Source organism: Hyperolius riggenbachi, chromosome 6, assembly GCF_040937935.1.
Source record: "Hyperolius riggenbachi isolate aHypRig1 chromosome 6, aHypRig1.pri, whole genome shotgun sequence".
In the NCBI taxonomy this organism is placed as follows: domain Eukaryota; kingdom Metazoa; phylum Chordata; class Amphibia; order Anura; family Hyperoliidae; genus Hyperolius; species Hyperolius riggenbachi.
This window is the reverse complement of record NC_090651.1, coordinates 14,540,023-14,557,841: the sequence shown is the minus strand read 5'-3', so window position 1 is coordinate 14,557,841 and position 17,819 is coordinate 14,540,023. Positions and strand designations below refer to the sequence as shown.

The 17,819-nt window shown below is 46.9% G+C and overlaps 1 protein-coding gene across 2 annotated transcripts in view; it reads right to left on the bottom strand.

Annotated features, from left to right (window-relative positions):
• ARHGEF16 (Rho guanine nucleotide exchange factor 16) overlaps positions 1-17,576 on the bottom strand; it is a 65,497-nt gene extending 47,921 nt beyond the window's left edge. The window contains exons 1-2 of one of the 2 annotated variants that reach the window (XM_068242397.1): positions 17,304-17,576; positions 159-703 (exon numbers count right to left, since the gene is read on the bottom strand). In XM_068242397.1, the coding sequence (XP_068098498.1) occupies positions 159-689 (531 nt within the window). In that variant the 5' untranslated portion in view covers positions 690-703; positions 17,304-17,576. Of the gene's footprint in view, positions 1-158; positions 704-7,875; positions 7,947-17,303 lie in introns of those variants that run through there. The other variant, XM_068242396.1, reaches the window with a different exon arrangement.
• Between the last annotated feature and the right edge of the window lie 243 nt (positions 17,577-17,819).

The window sequence follows — 17,819 nt, the reverse complement described above, 5'->3', positions numbered from 1 at the left end:
TTTCTGGTTTTAATCAGATACTACTGCAGAGAAATAGACCAGCAGGGCTGCCAGGCAACTGGTATTGATTAAAAGGAAATAAACATGACAGCCTCCATATACCTCTCTCTTCAGTTCCCCTTTAAAAGCTTTTCTGACACACACAGAATTAGAATCACCTTAGATCTTCCGGGGCTCCTCGGGGGCGGAGCATTCGGATCTTCTGACACTGGCTTCAGGGTTGACATAGGCTTTATAGGCTGGTAATCCTCTTTGAACCCCCTCATAGCTGCCTTGTAAGATTGATTGCGCAGGTTCCTTTTGATACCGCCCCCCATGTCAGGGTCATCATCGAAGGAGTCCAAGCAGATTTCGGGGGTGGACATTCGCTTCTGCTCCTGCTGTAGAAACTCTTTGGTAACGGTGCTTGAGGCAATGGTGTGGTGGCGTGGACCCTTCGTTCGTGTGGCGATGGCCAAACCTTTTGGAATCATTTGTTGCGTTCCGAGTTTTTGCGCGGCCGGGCTGACGGTGCTCAGGACGACGCGGTGACCTTCCACGGGGGAAGGGGTTCGGTCCGGGACAAAAGAGGCATTGTCCTTCGGCTTCAAAGTTTTCCGCTTGGCGGGAGCGTTGGTGGTGGGGCTCTCCTTCTCGTAGACCAGATAAGACTTATCCCCCACAGAGGGGTCCGAATATCTGTGGGACATGGTGCAAACTGGCCCTAAGGGGGAGGGAGGAAAAAGTTATAAGAAAACCTAAAAAACGTGCAAATATTTACTAGTTGTTGCAGATATGCAAATTTGGTTGTTGTTTGTATGCAGATTAAAGAGGACCTGAACTCTTGCACAGAGCAGAAGGAAAGCATAGAGAAATGTACCCTGCGTGCATTTAGAGAGTTTAGCCTGTCTAATCCCCCCTCATCTGTAGTCACAAATTGTAATTTGATCCCTCAGCTGTGTCAGCTGCCTGCCATGGCAGAGAGGTAATTGGTAAACACCGGATGTTAACAATATGTCTGCTTCCATGAAAGCAGGAAGTAGACACACTGCAGATTTATTGCAGGATGTGTATCAGCTGTAACAAAGACATGTTTTTTTAAAGGTTATTATGATGTTGCTTATCTTTTTGTGCAGAGAGGAAGTTCGGAGTTCAGGTCCGCTTTCAAGATGAAGAAAACAGAAAAAAAAAATGAAACAGAAAATAATTTTCAAAAATGTGTTTCGATCATGTGACCCACAAATACAGTAATTGGCTAATTGTGGTGAACACATGGAAAGTTTTTTTTTTTTCCTTCGGTGAACAAACCTCATCATTACACCCATCGATCTGCCACCGGATTGACCACTAAGGTGGCCACTAACGATACAATTTCACAAACGATTATTTGTATGAACGATGGTTTGGGGCCATCAAGGGACTGCAATCTCCCAACCAATCCGATTAATGAAATAGATCGTTTTTTTGGATCGATCCCGTCAATCTGATCAATCCGAAATTACAGATATCAGTGAGCTCAAATCAGGCTGCTTAGCTACCAGGGCAGCAGTACTCCAAACACAGACCGCCCAGAAACTCCCTCCTTACTGCAGGAGTCATCAGCTGCACAGAACACCGGCTCTCCCAGGACAGACGCTATGTGAGAAGTGTGATAATTTGGTAACGATTACCATTATTCAAAGCACATACAGAGCAGCGTTGCTAGCACGTTTTTGCCAAGACTAGTTTATTTTCCCATCGAAAATGCTATTTCAAGATTAAATACATTGTATTTTTGCAATATGGTCAAGGGAAACAAATAAAAAAAAATATTTTTACCTTGAACATTTGCTAAAAGCGCAAAATCATTTTTATTTTAAATAAAAAAAAAAAAATAAAAAAAAAATCACTAACTTGTTACAAAATTAGTTTTGTTGTCCTTTTTGCTCTAAAGTCAAAATTTAACATGATATTCACGAAAATGAATGTAAAAAGAATATTGCCATTTTAGCTCATCACTGATACAGACCTAATGTAGTGACTGAAGGCGGGCCCCCATGGAGACCCCCTGGGCCCCAAGGGCCCGGGTGTGGCAACTACCTCTGCACCCCCCGATCAGTGGGCACAGCTGCAAGAAAGCAGATTTTTGTTTTGCTGCCCACTGATGGGGTGAAGGTCTGCGTGGGGTTAGGGTTACATCAATCTTTCTCATCAGGGTCCCCTATTTTGCCATTAAAAGGACACAAAGTGAGAGGGACAGGGAGGCTGACATATTTCCTTTTAAGCAATACCAGTTGCCTGGCTGTCCTGTTGATCCTCTGCCTCTAATACCTTTTAGCCACACCCCCTGAACAAGCATGCAGCAGATTAGGCGTTTGACATGATTATCAGATCTGGTTGGGTTAGCCGCATGCTTGTTTCTGGTGTGATTCAGACACTGCTGCAGCCAAATAGACCCGCAGGGCTGCCAGGCAACTGGTATTGTTTAACAGGAAATAAATATGGCAGCCTTCATATCACTCTCACTTCAGTTGCCCTTTTAGCTTCTTAGGGCGATGCCGGGTGCGTTTGGTTCGAGGCTGAGCTGAAATGTTCAAATTGAAAGAGAAACCAGATCCGTCTGCCCCGAGCTGGACATGCAGAGTCACATACAGGGGAGGGCGAGTCACACCAAATAACAGCTGTGTGAGAACATGCTCTGACACATGTACAGGCGTGTTCAGCGTGTGGGGTATGCAGCCGCTGCAAGCCCCTCCCACCACTATGATGTAAGCGACCTGCTACAACCAAACCTCCTTCACCAACCCAGACCACAAACAATCTTCCCTCCCTCCGGCTAAGTTCACAGTGAGAGCTGCATTACGTTCCCTGTAAAAATAGGATCGCAACAGAGGGAAAAGTCACGCTGCACGTTAGGCGTGCACATTGCCTCGCATACAGTGAAGCATGCAATGAAAAGTATGCTTCACTGAACAGGTTAACTGCGGTAACGCAGTCTGTGTTGGGATACTGGAGCCCATTGGATCGCATCAAAGCGCCGTACAGATTGCAGTGCGATTTCCCGCCTCCACTATGTGGCAACGCCCCAGTGTGAACGTAGCCATTCCCTCCAAATCGGCATTTAACATAATCCTCAATAATAAAACCTCTGTGTCCCTGCGACACGCTGTCCCCGTGTACCTGGGTCCATGCTTTTTGGTACTGCGCATGTGCGCAGCACAGACCCAGCTACACACAGACAGGAGGGCGGGGCCAGGGAGGCGGGCGGGCGTGTGAGCTGGCGGCCGGGTGTGCGTGCATGCGCAGTAACATGCGGCGGGTGGTGGTGAGAAACACAGACCTAGACCCCGTTTTTGAAACGGGCTTGGGTCTGCTAGTGTTTAAATAAAGAGAAAACACACACACACACACACACACACACACACACACAACACCTCTTTTCCGCTAAGCTGGAGAAAAACATTTTAGAGACTCTTTCGTTTTTTTCCGCTCAATAGGACGCGTTCGATTGAAAAATTCCGTAATTTCCGATATTGATCATTTTAACGCTTGATTCCTGATAGAAGTAAATGAAAAAAGATAAGAAAAACGAGCGGAAGATAGGAGAATGGAGTGGAAAACCGATCAAGCGGGAAAAAAAAAAAAAAAAAAAAAAAAAAAAACACGTATCTTGTGTACCGAGCATTAAAATAGCCTAGAAACCTTCAATCGTTCTCTAAAAATTCACCTTTTCAGACAAGCTTATAATTTGCTATAGGTAGCATTGGAGAACTAGTGTCTCCTCTCCTAATGTTTCCACCCCCTACCCTCTAGATTGTAAGCCCGGAAGGCCAGACTCCACCCCCAAATGTCCCCACCCAACTACCCTCTAGATTGTAAGCTCACAAGGCTAACCCCCCCCCCCCCCACACACACACACACACAAACGTCTCCATGCAACTACCCTCTATATCAGGGGTCTCAAACTCAATTTACTTGGGGGGCCGCAGGAGGCAAAGTCAGGATGAGGCTGGGCTGCATAAGGAATTTCACAATCGCGGCGCATCGCCACCTCTGCCCGCCCTTCTCACTCTTCCTTCACAGAGAGGGGCGGGGAGAGGCGGCGATCCGTGCGGCGATTGACGTCAGGAGGGGCAGAGCTGAAGCTGAAAGCTCTGCCCCTTCCAGGAAATGCCAGCGGATTGCCCCCCGGGCGATTTGGGGGCTCTGCAGCCCTCGTTTAGCGGTGGGGATGCGGCGGATTACTTGGGAGCACTGAAGCGAACTTTTGCCTGCGAGGGTCACAAAATATTGTATCGAGGGCCGCAAATGGCCCGCGAGTTTGAGACCCCTGCTCTAGATTGCAAGCTCACAAGGGCACAGACCTCCTCCTAGTGTTTCTTATTTTGCCGTAATTTGCCATATGAACATGTAGCAGTATTGGGGATGTCTCTCGCACATAAGCCATGTCTGTATTGGTATTGCTGGCTGTCCTGTCTGTTCAGTGTTTGAAGCTTCTCATGTATTTATGTTCCCCAATATTTATTTTGTACTAAATACCGCACTACGGAAGAGGTTATGCCGCTATGTTGGTGTGCTGTGACACTGCTTGGAGTGACAGGTGGAGGGGGTGTCGTTATCAGCTACCTGAGCTTGGTAAAGTCATATAAAAGGTCCCATTTAAATACATCTGACACACACACACACACAAATAAATAAATGTATATGATTATATGTACTGTATATATTGTTTTCTGAAGTTTATCTGGAGTTTGTGGGAGAGGTAAATCTGGGACACTGGGCTGCTCTTCCTGCCTTTATCTCCCCTCACCCCCTCCTGCAGCCAGGGCTGTGGAGTCGGAGTCGTGGAGTCGGGTAATTTTGGGTGCCTGGAGTCGGAGTCGGGAAAAAATGCACCGACTCCGACTCCTAATGAATTTGTTTAAAATAGAAAATATGATAAAATGTTCTATTTCTCAGATAATAGTCATTAAAAATAATGTATATATATATATATATATATATATATATATATATATATATATATATATATATATATATATATATATATATATATATATATATATATATATATATATATATAGTAATAGCTGTGCTTAGTCCACAAAAATGAAATAAACCAATCAAAATTAGTTACTTGTGCTGCTTCAATAAAGCAGTCCCCGTATTTTTAAGGTCAGATATACATATCTGATTGTGACTGTATATATGATGCGTACACAGGAATCTCTTATATATACTAAATAACATCTATGCTGTAAGAATAAAGCCTGATGTGTAGCTGTGTCACTAATAGAGATGGTCAATGAGATGGAAATAATTCTGCACTGATGCTGATTTATGCAAATGTATGCACTCCCTTTGCTGATGAAATGAAATAATTTGATATGTTATTAAAATTTGGTTTGGTGACTACAAATTAAAGGGTACCTGAGACGGATGAAAAGTAAAGTTTTATACATACCTGGGGCTTCCTCCAGCCCCCTTCAGGCTAATCAGTCCCTCACTGTCCTCCACCACCCGGATCTTCTGCTATGAGTCCTGGTAATTCAGCCAGTCAGCGCAGTCCGGCCGCATGCCACTCCCACAGCCAGGAACATTCTGCACCTGCGCAATAGTGCTGCACAGGTGTAGTATGCTCCTAGCGGTGGAGTGTGTTCATGCGCACTACGCCAGACTGGCTCAAGTACCTGGACTCATAGCAGAAGATCCAGGTGGTGGAGGAGGACAACGAGGGACTGATTATCCTGAAGGCGGCTGGAGGAAGCCCCAGGTATGTATAAAACTTTAATTTCATCTGTCTCAGGTTTACTTTGTTACACAGTAGTACTATACTCTACATATGCACTCCTCACAGAGCTGCAGGGAATCCACTGAGAATGCTGTGCACATTGAACACAGAGGTGTTGTCTGTTTACAATCTCCTCATTCCCCTGCAGAGTACCTGCACATCATTCTTACATGTTCCCACACTTACATTGCCTAGGGCCTGATAGATGTTCTTTGTTCCGGTTTGTACCTTTTACAAGTACTATTACTAAGGACTAGTTTTAGTCTAAAGGGAATAAATATAGTAGTCTACATATCCTTCTCACTTCAGTTGTCTTGTAAAATTCCTAAGCGTTGGCAGTTATGAGACGAATTTCATGTTACATACTTTTAATCAACAAAATTGTAATATGCAAATTAGAGGAGTCGGAGTCGTGGAGTCGGAGTCGGTGGAATCCTAAACTGAGGAGTCGGAGTCGGTGGAATCCTAAACTGAGGAGTCGGAGTCGGTGGATTTTTGGACCGACTCCACAGCCCTGCCTGCAGCCACTTATCTCTCCTCTCTGCTGTCAGCCCAGGAAGGGGAGAAGTCTGCAGTGATTCATCTGTCTCTCCTGTAGGTCCTCACTGTCCACATACAATGCCTGGTACACACCATGCAATCTCCCTTCAGATAGACGGGTCAAATCAATTATTTCTGACACGTCCAATCTGATTTCCCATCGTTTTTCTGATTGATTTTTCCAATCACTTCTATACAAAATCGATCAGAAAAAAAAAAGAAATCAGATCGGTTCTACTGGAAATAATCAATTTGACCGTCAATCTGACAGGAAATTGTGTACCAGGCATAAGAGATTTTATGACCGGTTCCCATTGCAGGCGTTTAGACATGATTTTCGGAGTCCGGGGCATTTTGTGGATCGCGAGGAGATTTGCTTTATAATGTAAACCATACTGCTCCGCATTGCTCTGTTCCCGCTAATGCGAGCAATAATTCCCTTCCGATTCCTTACAATTCCGCAAAACGAAGAGTCGCCTCGGAGAAAATGTTGAACTGGCTATTATGACCATTATGGGCCAGTTCTGATGGTTGTTTACCACCAAAATCCACCGCGTCCCACATTGAGGCGAATGTCAACCGCCAATTGCCACCAATTGTGCAAGCACTGCAGGTGATCGACTTTTCCGAGACACCACATATACTTTCTAGCGGCGGTTGCATTCGTGGTTTCGTATTCCTCTAAGGGCTCAAAGTGTGAGGCGGTGATGGGACAATGGAAACTGATACTTTTTCTGCTAGATAGAATCCACAAAACGAGACAGCCGGCATTAACCTCGAGGACTGCAGTGTTAATTCCCCCCCCCCCCTAGACCAGGCCATTTATTGTAACATAGGCCACTGCAGCTTTAAGCCCTCGCTGCAGGGTTGCACAACTCAGTACACAAGTGATTCCCCCCCGCCCCCCCTTTTCTCCCCACCAACAGAGCTCTCTGTTGGTGGGGTCTGATTTTTTTTTTTTTTTTACTAAACCCGCCCTCTCTTCCCCCCATAGGCTTCAACCTATGACAGCCGATCACCTCTGATCCCCTAGAGGGGACAGCCATGTCACACGGCTGTCCCCAGTACAGCGCTGCCGTAGATCGCAGCCCTGTACTGAGTAAATAGACGGCGGTTTCACCGTCTAACAATCTCCGAGCGGCGATCGCCGCTGGGAGGCAGAAGGGGGAGCCAAGCTCCGCCTACTTAGTGGAGATGCATGCGCATCAGCGCGCGCGATCTCCTGCAAAGCGAGCCCCAAGGACTTTACGCCAATTGGCGTTAGGCGGTCCTGGGGCTGCCGCCGCGGCTACGCCGATTGGTCGACAAGCAGAGACGAATATGGAGGCTGCCATACCAGTTGCCTGGCTGCCCTGCTGATCCTCTGCCTCTAATACATTTAGTCATAGCCCCTGAATAAGCATGCAGATCAGATGTTTCTGACATTATTGTCAGATCTGACAAGATTAGCTGCATGCTTGTTTCTGGTGGGATTCAGGGCCCGTTTCCACTAGACACGTTGCAATGTGGAAACTGCTCCGCAACTCAAGGAAACTGCAACCAATTCACGTTAATGGAGTAGTTTCCATTGACACAAATTTACCTACGTGATCTGGCGCGGTGCGACGCGGAGGAAATTATGGATAGCATGCTGCAGATTTCCTCCGCACTCATCCGAGTCCCCATAGCCGCTACCAGGAAGTCGCATGACGCCGCATGCAGTTGTCCGGAAGACAAACGGAAGAAACGGGCTCTCAGACACTACTGCAGCCAAATAGATCAGCAGGACGGCCAGGCAACTGGTTTAACTGGAAATACATATGGCAGCCTCCATAGTCTGCTCACTACAGTTGTCCTTAAAAGTAAATCTGAGACAAATAAAAGAAAAGGATTTATACTTGCCTGGGGCTTCCTCCAGCCCCCTGTAGTCGGTGTCAGTCCAGTTCCATCTGTTCTCCCCCTGTCAGCCCTGGTAGTCCCCGACTACTGCACACTTCCTTGTTTGGGCTCCCGTGGCCGGAAACAATCTGCACAGCAAGTTAAGGCTTGCAATTGCGCAGGTCGCAAAATTCTCCCGGCTACAGGAGCGCAACCAAGGAGGCGTGGCCAGGGCCACACATGCACAGTAGTCCTCAACTGGCTCAGTCACTTTACCGGGGGCTGGCTGGAGCGGAACGTAGGGACACAGAGGGAGGTTACGCACTACATGGGGTGGAGGAAGCCCCGGGCAAGTATAAATCCTTGTGTTTTATTTATCTTTTTTCAGTGGACCTGAACTCAGAACTTCCTTTCTGCTCTAAAAGATAAGCAACAGCAGAATACACTTTAAAGTAAAACATTTCTTTGTTACTGCTGATATAACTCTTGCAACAAATCTGCAGTGTGTCTACTTCCTGCTTTCATGGAAGTAGACATAAGATTAACACCCTGTGTATACAAATTAGCAGCCCTGCCATGGCAGAGGAGATTCCTGAACAGCGGAGAGATCAAATTACAGCTGTGATTAGTCACAGATGAAGGGGAATTAGACAGGCTGAACTCTCTTAAATACATACAGGGTGCATTTCTCTATGTATAAGGCTGTATAGAATCACATGGACCCCTCTCCTGTACCCCCTGTATTATGGGGAATGCATATCACAGCACACAGTCCTGCGTGGAACAGAGAGTGACCCAGGAGCTCAAACAAGGAATTCAGATTTCTATGTAATCCCCTAAGGCCGGCTACACCCTCTCTGTGCAAACTTCTAATTCACAGGACAACAATGCTGGCGAGCAGAGGGCGTTCCTCCACCTGTACACAGAGATGGGAGCCCCGGGGACAGCAGAAACTCTGCCAGCCTAAAGGGGAACCCAACCCCACTGCAGGGAGCAGAGGGCGTTCCTCCACCTGTACACAGAGATGGGAGCCCCGGGGACATCAGAAACTCTGCCAGCCTAAAGGGGAACCCAACCCCAATGCAGAGATCAGCCCGACAGTCGCTACATTACAATGACTGATGTCCTTACATTTAAGGACAACTGCGATAAAGGACAGCTGACCTGAGAGGGATATGGAGGCTGCCAAAAGTGGACCTGAACTCTTGCACTGGACAGAAGGAAATCCACCCCATATGTATTTAGAGAGTTTAGCCCGTTTCCCTCATCTGTAGCTAATCACAAGTTGTAATTTGATCTCTTGGCTGTGTCAGCTGGCTGCCACGGCAGAGCAGCTCATTTTTAAACTCGAGATAACCCTATATCTGCTTTCATGAAATCAGGAAGTAGACAGTCAGTGGACACACAGATCTATTGCATGATTTTCATCCGCTGCAACAAAGGTGTTTCTGACTGAAGCCTGACTGGATTATCTGCATGCTTGTTTCAGATGGATTAAACAGAGAAACCGAGAGCCCAATATTCAGGGATCAGGGAGAATTAGTGTGGAGTAAGTATTATACTTACAAACATTGGTTACCGTTTAGGCAACCACTATATAGGCAGGTGGGGAGATTAGACCTGTCCCCACTCAGGAATAAGAGGTCGCTCTCTGAAGAAGGAAAGGAGGGTTTGTCACCCTTCCAACCACCAAGGGTGGATATCTTGACAAGTAGATGTACAGAGGCGCCAAAAGGATAAAATATGCTAAAATGTTTAAAATATTCGGGTGGCGGCGGTGGACCGGCCACTCAGAAATAGACTCGATGCTGTCGCTTAAGATAGACAATTTATTCACATACTCCATGAACAGAACCGCAACGCGTTTCACGGGTATATTCCCGCTTCCTCAGGCAATAAACAGATAGGAGTACACAGTACAGTCTCAAGGTCACGAATAGCGCCTCTGTCGTGACCTTGAGACTGTAGCGCAGAGGCGCTATTCGTGACCTTGAAACTGTACTGTGTACTCCTATCTGTTTATTGCCTGAGGAAGCGGGAATATACCCGTGACGCGTTGCGGTTCTGTTCATGGAGTATGTGAATAAATTGTCTATCTTAAGCGACAGCATCGAGTCTATTTCTGAGTGGCCGGTCCACCGCCGCCACCCGAATAGTTTAAACATTTTAGCATATTTTATCCTTTTGGCGCCTCTGTACATCTACTTGTTTCAGGCGAGTAATTCAGACTGCATGCTGGATCAGGATTTAGGGCTAAAAGTATTGTGAATGGTACATGATGAGATTTCCTGGCAGATTTACTATCAGATTGATTATTTCCAACATGTCTGATATCTGATTTCCGATAGATTTTCTGTTCACCTTTATGGAAAATCTATTGGAAAAAATAAATAAATCGATCTAACAGTAAATCTGCCAGAAAATCTCATTGTGTATACCCAGCATTAGAGGCAGAGGAACAGCAGGACAGCCAGGCAATGTGCATGGTTTAACAGGAAATAAATATGGCAACCTCCATACCCCACTCACTTTAGTTGTCCTTTAAGCTGGACATACAAGCATCGATTTCTATCAGCAGATGCCATTACTGGGATAAGATCCGCCAGTAATCTATGATCCATTGAGCTGCACTCATCAGAAATTTGATCAATTCACAGCAAAAATGAAGGCAAAATGACAATAGCGATAAATGATGGACAGATTCGACCACAAGACAAATCTCTCTCTGATCAAATCGGATTAGAGAGAGATCTGTCAGCTGCCCGTACCCCGCAGGCCGATTCCCAATGAGTCCCTTTAACCAAGCGCAGTAAAAACCAGGGCTGTGGAGTGGGAGGCGGAGCATCTTTGGGTACCGGCAGTCATAGTCAGTAGTTTCATAAACTGACGAGTCGGAGTATTTTAGTACCGACTCCACAGCCCTGGTAAAAACAGCGCAGGAAATTTAGGCGCAGCCATACCACCATAGGCGGTAATAGGAATTATTCAATTGAAAGGATTTGGGCGCCGTCAGAAGACCGAACCCAAATTACTAGAAAAAAAAAAAACACTAATTCGTCCGCCCGCCTGGAAGCCAAATTACACCTTCCCCCGGCGGCCTGGAGGGGGAATAGTAATTACCGCCGCCGGGACTTACTTGTGCAGGAGCAGGGTAAGCCATTTACCAGCTTTACTCTGCGCCCAATTTACCTGCAGCCAATTCATATGTACTCCCCCTTAACATTAAATCTCCCATCATGGCTTCCCATTTGTCCATTTATTGGACCAATGAGAATCATGCTGGAGGAGGATAGATAGATAGATAGATAGATAGATAGAGAGAAAACACTTTTTGCCCGGGGGTTGGTTATACAGTAGTATAGCCCGTCCCCTGACCGCATGCGCTCTGTCACCATTTACCACCGCTGTACTACAAAGGGAAACACAGCTAAAGCATTTTTGAATTTGCCTATTGGTCATTACACTGACCAACATGATACGATGAATCTCATTGGTCAGAATGTAAAGACCAATAGGAAACTTCAGCAGCAAATTTAAAGATGCATTTGTAGGGGTTCCTGTATACTGCCACTGTACTAACCTATACAAAAGCTCCGCATAAAGCCTATTTTCTGCCATGGGAATAAAGGTGCAGATAAACGATGCAATACATGGCAGATCAGGCGTACAAACTTCTCTTTCCTGATATCAATGGTTTACCTGTTGCAATAACTTTGCACCTATCAGACCGCTGCAGCCCCCAATGCTAGATATTGCTATGCAATTTCCATCAGATCGACGGGTCCAAATGATCATGTTCGATACCTACAATCTGCTCCTGACTGATAACGGGATCAACTTTCAGATCACTACTCCACAAAATCGATCCCAATATCATCAGGGAGCAGATTGGACATCATTTTTGATAGGTCCAATCTGCTCCCGGCTGATATTGGGATCGATTTTGTGTAGCGAGTAGTGTAGTAGTGATCTTAAAATCAATCCCGTTATCGATCGGGAGCAGATCGAAATGATCATTTCGAACTATCAATCTAATGGAAAATTGCATAGTGTATACCGAGGATTCCCGTGTTAAGTTCCGGGTACAGGTCCCCCAGAACCGACAGATCGATTCCACAAAAGAATGGATTATGCTCATTCTATATTCCAACAACTGAAGTATAACAATCGAGCTATCGAGAAACCATGCCAACATTTCAACAGATTTTTATCAGAGTGGATCCAGAACTTTGCTCAGAGCTAATCATATTCAGAAGAGAACGATTAACATGAAAGCCTAATTAATCTAAGCCAAGTTTTCATTTAATCATTAGCTTTCAAATCTGTTTAGCCCTGAGCAAAATTCTGTTTCAGCCCTCACTTATTCTGGTTATTGTATAAAGTAATAAATTAGACTCCATGTAACACCTGTACTTTGCCCCAAATGTAGGGTCACACGCTGGGAGGCAGGGCCGGATTTAGGGCAAGGTCACCTAGGCCATGGCCTAGGGCACCACAGGAGCAAGGGCACCAAAGCAGCAGGCTAAACTGGTGCAAGCTTGCAAATGCTGCAATGCAGGGAGAGAAAGTGAGCGCCCGACCATGGTACTCTGCTGTCAGCGGCTTGTGCAGCAGCCCCCTTGCTCTCAGGGCTGTGGAGTCGGTCCGAAAATCCACCGACTCTGACTCCTCAGTTTAGGATTCCACCGACTCCGACTCCTCTAATTTGCATATTACAATTTTGTTGATTAAAAGTATGTAACATGAAATTTGTCTCTTAACTGCCAACGCTTAGGAATTTTACAAGACAACTGAAGTGAGAAGGATATGTAGACTACTATATTTATTCCCTTTAGACTAAAACTAGTCCTTAGTAATAGTACTTGTAAAAGGTACAGACCGGAACAAAGAACATCTATCAGGCCCTAGGCAATGTAAGTGTGGGTACATGTAAGAATGATGTGCAGGTACTCTGCAGGGGAATGAGGAGATTGTAAACAGACAACACCTCTGTGTTCAATGTGCACAGCATTCTCAGTGGATTCCCTGCAGCTCTGTGAGGAGTGCATATGTAGAGTATAGTACTACTGTGTAACAAAGTAAACTTGAGACAGATGAAATTAAAGTTTTATACATACCTGGGGCTTCCTCCAGCCGCCTTCAGGATAATCAGTCCCTCGTTGTCCTCCTCCACCACCTGGATCTTCTGCTAGGAGTCCAGGTACTTGAGTCAGTCAAGCGTAGTGCGCATGCACACACTCCGCCGCCAGGAGCATACTACACCTGTGCAGCACTATTGCGCAGGTGCAGAATGTTCCTGGCTGTGGGAGCGGCATGCGGCCGGACAGCGCTGACTGGCTGAATTACCAGGACTCATAGCAGAAGATCTGGGTGGTGGAGGACAGCGAGGGACTGATTAGCCTGAAGGGGGCTGGAGGAAGCCCCAGGTATGTAAAAAAAAACTTTACTTTTCATCCGTCTCAGTTATCCTTTAATTTGTATTCACCAAACCAAATTTTAACAACATATCAAATTATTTGATTTCATCAGCAAAGGTAGTGCATACATTTGCATAAATCAGCATCAATGCAGAATTATTTCCATCTCGTTGACCATCTCTATTAGTGACACAGCTACACATCAGGCTTTATTCTTACAGCATAGATGTTATTTAGTATATATGTTACGGCCAGAACCCGAAGTGTGGCCACTTCTAGTTCTGGCCGGCCACTTCGGGTTCTGGCCGGCCAATGTGCAAAGTGGCCGCAGCGCAGCGGCCAATGTTAGAAATGGAAAGTTTACATTTATTTTACAGCCGTCTCGCTGCGGCCAAATGTATTAAAAGTTGCTTAATTTAATTAAATATAGCCGGCGGCGATGTGATAGATGAAGCCGCCGGCTTTCGCACTGCCTCCTCCTCCTCTCCTCCTCCCCCCCGCCTCTCTCCTCTCCCCTGCCTCCTATACGACATACGGAGCAGCCGGGCGGGGACACGCGTGTCCCCGAGAGTCGTTCGTCGCGGCAGGGGAATCCTGCCGTTCCTGCAGAGCGGGCGCTGGCAGAAGCAATGTCTGCAGCCTCCCCGCTCTGCTTCCCCTGCCGCGACGAACGACTCTCCCGGCGGCTCCGTATTGTATGGAAGGCGGGGACAAGGAGAGAGGCGGGGGGGGGGGGGGGGGGGGAGAGAATCGGGGGGGGGGGAGGCAGTGCGAAAGCCGGCGGCTTCATCTATCACATCGCCGCCGGCTATATTTAATTAAATTTAAGCAACTTTTAATACATTTGGCCGCAGCGAGACGGCCGTAAAATAAGTGTAGCTTTGCATTTCTAACATTGGCCGCTGCGCTGCGGCCACTTCGCACATTGGCCGGCCAGAACCCGAAGTGGCCGGCCAGAACTAGAAGTGGCCACACTTCGGGTTCTGGCCGTAACATATATAAGAGATTCCTGTGTACACATCATATATACAGTCACAATCAGATATGTATATCTGACCTTAAAAATACGGGGACTGCTTTATTAAAGCAGCACAAGTAACTCATTTTGATTGGTTTATTTCATTTTTGTGAAGTAAGCACAGCTATTACTGTATATATACATTATTTTTAATGACTATTATCTGAGAAATAGAACATTTTATCATATTTTCTATTTTAATTACAGTTACAAATTCATTAGGAGTCGGTGCATTTTTTCCCGACTCCGACTCCAGGCACCCAAAATTGCCCGACTCCACGACTCCGATTCCACAGCCCTGCTTGCTCTCTGTACACATTTGCATTGTGGCCGGCGGCTATGGACTTGGGCAGCATTGAAGACAGAAAGGAAGAAGAAGCTTCTGCACTGGAGACGAGTGGAGAATTGAATGACACTGATATCTGCTGCGGTGTGAAGGTGAGCTGGCTACCTATACTGAAAGGGGGTGGAGGAGGGGAGGGATTAAGGGAGGCATCTGGTTAACTATATAAGAGGGAAAGGGGGGGGGGGGGGGGGGGGTCATCTCGCTACCTATACCGAAGGGGGGGGGTGGCTGGTGACAGTGGCCTTGGGCGGTAAAGAGTACAAATCCGGCCCTGCTGGGAGGTAGGGAAGGGTGAAAGCAGGGGGAAGGGATGTCCTCATTTACGCTCCGCTTGCCCTCTGCAGAGATAAGATACAGAACATTTATATTGCTCTTTTTTTCCTTGTGGACTCAAAGCGCCAGAGCTGCAGCCACAAGGGTGCGCTCCATGGGCGACCAGGAGCATTAGGGAGACAGAGGGAGCCAGAGATATGAATAGAGGGAGAGAAGGGGAGTAAAACTCCTTACTGAGATAGGAAGCCAGAGGTATGAATGGAGAGAGAGTGAGGAGGGGGACTTTTGGCAGCCAGTGAGCTGCCTCTCATACATCAGCCGCCCGTAGGCACGAGCCTACATTGCCTGACATTAAATCCTGCCCTGCAGAGAGCCCACAGTTCCAGCATAGGGTCCCTCCATCTTCTGGCCGCACTCCCGGCCATGAGCGAGCCTGAAGAGCAGAACAAAGTGCAGCCAGAAGAAACCTGCACGTCCCACTGGGTCTAATATAACTAGAGGGAGCCTGCGCTGGAACGGTGGACCGTAGGGGGATCCAGAAAGCCTCTAGACCTTATTTTCTCAAATCCTCCGCCCCCCCCCCCCCCCACACACACACACACACACACACACACACATTCCCCCAGATTATTACTTTACTTATTCCCCTCCCATAGCCTTACAAGTCCCTCGCTAACCTCCCTGGCCCCTACATTGTGCCCCTCTAAATCTTGCCGGCTGGACCAGTCACGGGCTACTGTGCATGTGCTGCGCAAGCCACATTACCCCTCAATTGCGCTCCGGGAGAGTTCTGCGCATGCAGGAGCGCGATCAAAGAGGAATGCAGCCTGGGCCACACATGGGCAGTAGCCCGCTGTTGACGATTTTTTGGTGGGGCACAACAGAGCAGACCAGGAGGAAACCGAGGTGTCAGGGCTGGAAGAAGCCCCAGGTAAGTACAATAAAAACCAGTTCCCCTGTCTCAGATTTGCTTTATGTTTTTTGCTTTCTGGACGCTGGAAAAGTATATTTACTAATAAGACGTGAATATATCTTCTGTGAGAAGACTCAGGAGAAGATGTAACAGAATGCAGGCCCAGGACTCCTGTCTGCAGGTACCCGAGCGGTCGGAGTTCACCGGGAGAATACGAAACCGCAGAAAATCTCGCCAACAGAGCGAAACTTGCCAGTAATTATGTAGTACAAACCTTGTGGTGTTGTCATTCCAAACATCCCATAATCCAGGCTGCCTCCCGCAGGCTACAGAGAATGCCGCAGGCTGCTGGGGGGACTTGGATGGGGGAGGGGGGGGGGGGGTCACTGCTCAGATAACTACATATTTCACCAGCACAAATCTCAAGACTTCAAAAGAGGAGAATGTCGCAATCCATTAACAAAAACAAGGCAAGGAGAGGATGGAAAAACCCACTAAACACAGAAAGACAACCACACACTCTCCATGCACAGTGACAACTACAATACTGACAATCTGATGACCAAGAATATCAGTGAAATAATTCTGACCCCCTGACCACACCCCCTGTTCTGCTTGGCCTTGTTGTGCAACCAGAGGGATTGTCCTGCCTCCTGCCACAAGGGGACACTTTATTGACAGTTTTTTCAACTTTCTAGAAAAGTAGAAAACAATGATCTGCAGATCAGCCCATCCCTAAAATAAAATGAAAACACCCAAAACCGATCTCTATCCTGATCTGATAAAATGCAACACAAATGTGGATTATAATATTTAAAAATAGAACAAGGGCAGAGAAGTAGGTTGTAGGACTTGATATATGAATGAGCTGCAGCAGCAGATGGATAATGTGTGTCTATACATTATAATATACATCTATAATGTGAATAAGAGAGTTATACAGCAACTTCTCATAGTGCTGCGCAAAAGTGATCAGAAGGGAATTAAGAACAACTTATTGGACTAGAAGTGATGCAAGTGGAGCAGAAGCCAGGTTGGGGGGTGAGGGGGGTTATTCTCCTATAATAACACAGATTTCTCTCTGATCTACTCCCAGCAATACGCAGAGATCTGTAGGAGACGGATGTCCCGAGAACTTCCAGCAACAACTCTGCAACAAAGTATCTCTCCAGGGAACTCTGAGCACTCACCTGTCCGGGGATCCTGGGGGGAGGAGAGGGGATCCTGGAGATCAGAGGGGATCAGCAGAGATCCGGGCTGTGTCTGGCAGGCTTCATGCTGGGATCTGGCAGAGGAAGAGCTGGGAGGACTGGCTGGGATCTGGCAGAAGCTGATTACTCAGGCTGGGATCTCCCTCATTTCCTGGACTTGTTGGTTCAGCCCCATCAGCTGCTGACATCACTCAGGTGTGTGCTGGGAGGAACCCTGCTCCCTCCCCCTATCGGCAGCTGCTGGGACTGCAGGGGGACTACAAGTCCCAGCACACCCCTATCTGCTTCACATAAGCTGCTGCTTCCCAGGTTTCTATCTTTCTATGCATGTCTGTAATGAGGAGGGACACAAATGCAGGGAGGATCCACTTTTGTTGGGGATAGTTTTGAGTAGTGATTCTCTATGAGATGTGGATCTTTTTGCAGCATTTTCATAGCTCCCAACTGTCCCTCTTTCCTCCTCATTTGTCCCTCTTTCAGGACTTTGTCCCTCTT